Source organism: Clytia hemisphaerica, unplaced genomic scaffold, assembly GCF_902728285.1.
Source record: "Clytia hemisphaerica strain Z4C2 unplaced genomic scaffold, Clytia hemisphaerica genome assembly, whole genome shotgun sequence".
NCBI classification, from domain to species: Eukaryota; Metazoa; Cnidaria; class Hydrozoa; order Leptothecata; family Clytiidae; genus Clytia; species Clytia hemisphaerica.
In genome coordinates, this window is record NW_027103239.1 from 4,213 (window position 1) to 10,682 (window position 6,470).

At 32.7% G+C, this 6,470-nt stretch overlaps 1 protein-coding gene across 2 annotated transcripts; it reads right to left on the bottom strand.

The window, feature by feature from the left end:
* Nucleotides 1-701: 701 nt before the first annotated feature.
* LOC136807142 (uncharacterized) lies at nucleotides 702-6,199 on the bottom strand. Of its 2 annotated transcripts, XM_067064055.1 has the most exons (16): nucleotides 5,916-6,199; nucleotides 5,687-5,791; nucleotides 5,260-5,604; nucleotides 4,962-5,069; nucleotides 4,570-4,809; nucleotides 4,002-4,180; nucleotides 3,691-3,790; nucleotides 3,160-3,492; nucleotides 2,874-2,993; nucleotides 2,685-2,776; nucleotides 2,500-2,596; nucleotides 2,246-2,341; nucleotides 1,902-2,048; nucleotides 1,586-1,723; nucleotides 1,142-1,188; nucleotides 702-1,027 (listed from the first exon to the last, which is right to left on the bottom strand). In XM_067064055.1, exons 9-16 carry the CDS (start codon nucleotides 2,974-2,976, stop codon nucleotides 785-787), a joined length of 963 nt encoding a protein of 320 aa, XP_066920156.1. In that variant the 5' UTR covers nucleotides 2,977-2,993; nucleotides 3,160-3,492; nucleotides 3,691-3,790; nucleotides 4,002-4,180; nucleotides 4,570-4,809; nucleotides 4,962-5,069; nucleotides 5,260-5,604; nucleotides 5,687-5,791; nucleotides 5,916-6,199; the 3' UTR covers nucleotides 702-784. The 2 variants fall into 2 exon arrangements, with proteins under 2 accessions (XP_066920156.1, XP_066920805.1); XM_067064704.1 differs by lacking the exons at nucleotides 3,160-3,492; nucleotides 3,691-3,790; nucleotides 4,002-4,180; ... (3 more) ...; nucleotides 5,687-5,791; nucleotides 5,916-6,199 and having other exon boundaries at nucleotides 2,874-3,060.
* Between the last annotated feature and the right edge of the window lie 271 nt (nucleotides 6,200-6,470).

Consider the following 6,470-nt stretch of genomic DNA (forward strand, 5'->3'; position numbering starts at 1 on the left):
TTTGAGCAATTTGGAGTGAATGAAGTCGCATATCGGAAATTCTTTTCTGAGGACAAATTTCGACCAGCAATTCGATTAACAATTAAAGTTTTATGACATAAAGTGAAAAAAAAATGTAGTGTTTCCGGAATGCGGGTGAAAAAATAAAACTCTCATGCGGCCGGAAAAAAAAATTTTGTTGCTTTTTTTGATAACTTAAGATCATTGAAATAGAACTTTAAAGATATCCTTTATGTACAAACAGTATGAAGTAAGCCCTGAATATTAATGTATCAACTAATAACGAACAAAACTTAATTTACAAGCGGGCATATCTAACCAAACGACGTTTGATAGGTTGAACGGTCAACTTGATTTTCTTTATGATAAACCATATAGATGAACCCATAGTCTGCGGTTAAATACTCAAAATCTATTACTGCAGCTATTCTTAGGTTGACTTATTGATGATTATAGTTGTCTACCGAGAAAGAACCTCTCCTTTTATTGGAAATTGGACCCGGTATTGGCCAGTAAAGGAAAGAGAAATTTTATCTAATCATTTTTATTTCAAAATGTAGGAAAAAACAAAAGTCAATCTTTTTACAAAGAACGTACGACGTTAAATTAAAAAACTTGTCGTAAAATGCTACTCATTTGAAACTATTTTTTAAAATCCTTCCATTTGAAAAATGTCAAATTTTGCAAATGAAAGAATACTAAATTAGAATTTCAAGCAATTTATAATAACAAACTATAAGTAATATATACAAAATACAAAATAAGAGTCTGTCTGTCTGCCGACTCAGTCTTTATCCTCGGCTGGATTGTCTTCAGACTCAGTGTCTGAGATAATATCTTCTTCGTCTTCTTCTTCTTTTTGTTCTTCTACTGTCCCTTCTTCTACTTCTTCTTCTTCTTCTTCTTCTAGATTCACTGATTGACCGGTGAGAATGTTATCAAATAAATCAACTGCGTCAAATAATTGTTGTGTGCAGAACGAGATTGTTTTCTGTCTCAAACTCTCCATTCCTTTTTCTGTAACACTCTGAAAAACATAATGAGACAGTGAAAAATAATGAGATAAATTATTGTAAGAATTATATTCTAAATTCATGGGAAATTATCTAACATTCAAATAATATGTAAATAAGGTATTTACCGAACGCTGGAATCCATTTTCTGCGTTTAATTTGTCAAACAGTTCCCCTATGGTAGAATAGTGGTTAAAAATATTTTATTATAGTATTTTTGCTAATTTTTTTCACAGAGATCTCAAATCCACGAAAAGAAGACATTAATAAAATGCTTTTGTACTTGTTATTTTATCAATTTAAATGACGATAATAACAGGAATGTTCTAATGAAGCTATTATCAAGGGCGTCAAAATAATACCTCGAGGGTGCATTAAATGCATTTCTTTATCATGGAAAGGGAATCAAATCTTACGACTAGTCAGGTAGTGCATAAAAATAATTAATAACCTCGTCCGCCCAAAACTAATACGCGCCAAAGTTTGTTTGATTATCTTGATGAAAATATTCAAAACATATTTCCCTTAATATCTTGAAGAATTTTTAATAAATACGAACACAAATATCATACCATTTTTTAATGAAATTAGCTTTTCCCGATAATGACACAGCATGTTTTTCATCTCTTCTACAAGAAGCTTCTTTTCCTCCAAGTATCTTGTGAGAATCATTGCATCTTCAACCTTTTGCTTCTTCTCTTTCCTCGAGCCTAAAAAATTTAAGTTATATTATGCTTACTGTATATTTTATTTCATTTTTGTCATTTCTTGATATTAAATCTCCGAAAAATTTTTATTTGATGCTTTCCGAAAACCCCTCGGAAAATGGAAGAAATCATCGAATTCAGATCTTGATTGATAGATGAGTCATGCTTGTTAAAAACATACTAATTTCGCGTTCTCTCTCTTCAATATACTTGTTCCAGCTAGAATCGTCTCCATTAAAAAAACCTTTGAGCTCGTTCTCCAAACCAGTAATCTTTTCTTTGTCTTTGGCATTCTTTCTCCGAAGTTTAGTTCTTTGCTTGCTTGAATCTATAATCAATAATAGTTAGATCTTTTAAAGTTTTTTAAATATAAATTATTTTCTTTTTCCTGAACATGAATGGTATTTTATAATATCTTCAGTGAAAAATTTAAAATGTAATTGCATACGTCCACTTAAGATTAGAATTTATGAGTGAAAATAAACAGATCATTTAAAAAAAATCATGCATTTTGTACTTTTTTACCTGCTAATTTACCCATTGACATCTTTCTCATTCCAATCTCGAATCTTAGTTTCGCAATGTCGTCAATCAATTTATCTTTGCCTTCTTTAATTTTATCTACGATAGAAAGCGATGAAATATTTAGCATTAATCTTGAGACTTCAGTACATAATGATACATTCATACGAGAACAAAGTCTTATAAAAAGTATGAAAAGGTTTCTCAAATTGTAAACGTTGATTCTCAACAATAAAAATTAAACCGATAAGCTTTACTTGTTTGTGAATAAATGAGCAATTCGCATTTCAATTCGTCTATTAATGTTGGATCGTCTTGTTTCTTGCTTTTAAGGTTCTTCAGCTCTTTTTCTACCTGTAAAATTTTATACAGAAAAGTGGCAAAAGAAAAAAGAAGAAATGAGAAGCCTTCCACAGAGAATTAATCCTTCAAACTAAATTACCTTTGTATACTTTTTCATCAAACTTTTGGATAATCTTTTCACCTTTCTTTGATTCCACTCCATGGCAAATTCAGTGATAGTATCCTCGCGGTCTATGGTAAAGAGATTTCAAATGCATTTATTCACTTTTAGAAACTGTTATAAATTTGTATACCAATCAATGTACCAATTTTAGTCTATGAAATTTACTTTGAGGAAGCATGTATTTTGTTGTGTTGGTGAGTCTTGACAAGTAGCTGTTAACTTGCTCAGTTTCTTCTCTCCTGTAGTTAATGCAGCACCCTTGGTCCATCTACCACCAAAGCCAATCTATCGAGATACATGAAAAAACCGTTAACACCACCTTTTAAAAGTTACGAATTCTGTTATCATCGATGTTACATTAAAAGCTTTGAAAAGTGCGAAAAATGTTAAGAAGAAAAAGAATCAGTGTTAAATGTAAAAAGGAACATTAGACGTAAAAATTTAAGACAACCTGACAAGACATCTGGTGCATTTTTCCATGTAAGACTGACAGGGCAGGTTTCATTTCTTCAGCTAAGAACGGGTCGTTTGACTTCAACCATGACCAGTACTTGCAAATGACATCATACCATATAAACTTAACGTTTTTAGACACCATGTGATCTTTTTGCAAGTAATGAGCATAGCCGAAGATTTCTCCCCTAAACATATTGACACCGCTCTGTGCAATACCATGTCGACACACACAATACTCTAACCCCGTTTCATCCAGAGACGCCTTTTTCCTGGACACATTCTGAGCAGCTTTTAATATATTGCCTCCGCAATTGACAGGTTCAGAATTCTAAAAATTAAATACAAACAGCATCCAAGGAATATTTTTCTTATGATTTATTATTTCGCAATTGTTGCTAATTCGTTTTTGATTGTATTGTTGAAAAAGAACAAGCAATAAACATTTATCTTTCAAAAAAGAAAAAGGTTTCATATCTTCTCTAACAAGTAAACTAATACGTAGAGAATAAAATAAAATGATACATACTTTCGGTTGACGGACACTGTAATTCAGCTTTGCCAAATGATCATTGACCTTTTCGTTCTTAACAATAAAAATGTCACCATAATAAGGTTTGGCAGTACGTCTAAAAAAAATGAAAATAAGAAAAATATAGTTATTGCATAGATTTGCCACTATCTTTAATCAGAAAATCGAATATAGATGATTCACATAATAACTATATATAACTAAAAAGACAATCATAAGATAAACATAAACAAAAACAAGACAGCTGTCTGAGATATTATTCTTTAAAATTTTTTAAAGATCAACCTTTAAAAGAAATTAATACTGACTTTCCAGACGTTTTGTATCGATACAACTTATTGTTTCCATCCACGTGGCAAGAATGCTGCTGATCACCACAGCCAGGACATTCAAACCAAGACAGTGAACACAACTGTTCGACATCAAATTTCAAATGTTGGTACTCTTTGAAAGCGTGAGCAAACATCGGTTGGTTTATTGTTCCAACCTAATAGGAAAATCCCGGAACTATTAAAATACAAATGAGTCAAACTGAAGCTTTATTGAACTTCCATAGGGTTTAGGCCCCAGGCAAAAAAATCAGGTCCCCTAAAAAAGATTCAGGTCCCCCCAAATATCTGAGGTTTTTGATTAGCCTCCAAATATTTAGTAATTCTGATATGAAAGTAAACAATATGGAGCAGTGTGAAACAACAATGGAAAATTTCTAAATGCTACAGAAAAAAATAGCCAGCCCCCACCCTCACCTTAAAAATTTATATACCCAAATATTTCGAATAATCCCAGCCCCCTCCTATTTGGTGTCTTTTTTTGTGATCCAAACTCTTGATCCAAAAGTTAAACTAAATAAATAAAAATTATATAAGAAAAACAAACCCTGCCATTATGTATGGAGATGTCGGATAAAGATTTCAAAAAACTTCCAAGAGAAGAGCCAGGCATGTTCTTTGAAAAGCGATCCCAAAGTAAAAAAGCAATCTTCGCGAATGACTGTTAAAGCGTAGTTCAGCGATACAGGCCAATATCCATTCTTTAGTAACGTTCGTATTTGAAAGGGATTGGATTTCTCTGTACAATGACAACAAATTCGCTCAAATTTGTTCAAATCAAAGCGTCCTACAAAGAGAGATAAGAATGGTCGGTCATAACAACTTGATGGAATATTCCATACAACCGCATTCAACATATAAATAACGGAAAGTAAAAGGACACAATATGTTCATCAGGGTTTTAATTTCTTAACAACTCCTACTGAAAAATATAGCTACCTTTTGTTGTAATAACTGTAATGGGTGCGGTTGACAAGACTTGTACGTCACAACTTTCGCAAAAGTGGCCACAGAAAGAACATTTACTTGTAAGAAGCAATGGTTTTTCTAAATATCCAAACATAATAAAATAGTAAAATAATACCAAAATATTCTTTCATAGAATAAATTTTACTCTAACTACGGCCCCAACACAAACAGCTAAAAACTTAAGTTGAGTCACTAATAAAAAACCTAAATTCTTTAAAAATGGAAAAAGATTGGTTATGATAACTTATAACTGTTAAATCTTTCTTACCAATGATGACAACTTGACCATCTTCAATATGTTCTTTTGGGGTGAGAGGTTTATAAAATTCCTTAAACCATTGGCGATCATGAAAAGATTTGGATTTATGCACTTCAGTGTCACAAACAGTACAAAGAAATATTGCATGAGTACACGAATAACATCGAATTTCAGCCTCTCTTTGACCACATTTAAAACAAAATGTCTCTTGCTCTTCTCTCCTGATCGTCTCTTCTAACAAACCTTCTTTTGATTCTCTCCATCTTTGATCGTTTCTCTCTGCCCTCATTCCCCAAGTCCGCTTTGGTCTTTCGCCTACCATAGTTTTTACTTCCTCCAGTGCCTTTGATAGATCTGCAACAAAGTTATTTTTAGTTCATTTACTCATAATTCTGCTAGTTGTTTTAAAATACAAATTTGGCATAACAGCGCTTACCTTCTTTTTCGTCATCGGTATCATGACTGTCATTTATGTCGTCACTCTGTTCAAAATAAGTTTCTTCGAATTCATCTTCTTCATTTGTGGAAATGGATTGACATTCTAATCAATAAAGATATTCTGATCATAATTTCCCTATAATTTCATATAACCAAATCAAATAAAAATAGTCTGTCAAAAAAACAAAGGGATAATTAATAGAGATGGAAAAGAAGAGAACACGTACCGTTTTTACTAGCTTTTTGCAACTTTGATTTGCCTTTATTGTAATTGCGTTTTCTTTTTGAACTTTTTGACGACGAGCCATTTAATCCATACCATACATTTTGAGGATATTTTCTTTTGGCAGATGTGGATAATTTCTTGCTGGTTGGAAGTAAATTTAAAAGTTCATCAAGTGATTTTTCTTTTGGTTTCTTTTTCTTTTTCTCTTTTCCATTGTTTTTTTCCAATTCTTTTAGCATTGTTTTTGCTAATTCAGCCATTTTATGAGAATGTAATTTATTTCCTGAAAATAGAAAAGAAACAAAATAGAAACTAAACTAATCATTTTCATTCAGTTGACCTCATTCCATTCCAACCCTACCCAGCCAATTCAACCCTACCCAGCCGATCTCACCATACCCAGCCGATCTCACCATACCCAGCCGATCCCCCCTACCCAGCCGGTTTCACCGTATCTAGCTGATTTCACCATATCCAGCCGATTCCCCCCTAACCAGCTGATTCCCCCCTAACCAGACGATTCCCCCTACCCAGACGATCCCCCTTACCCAGCCGA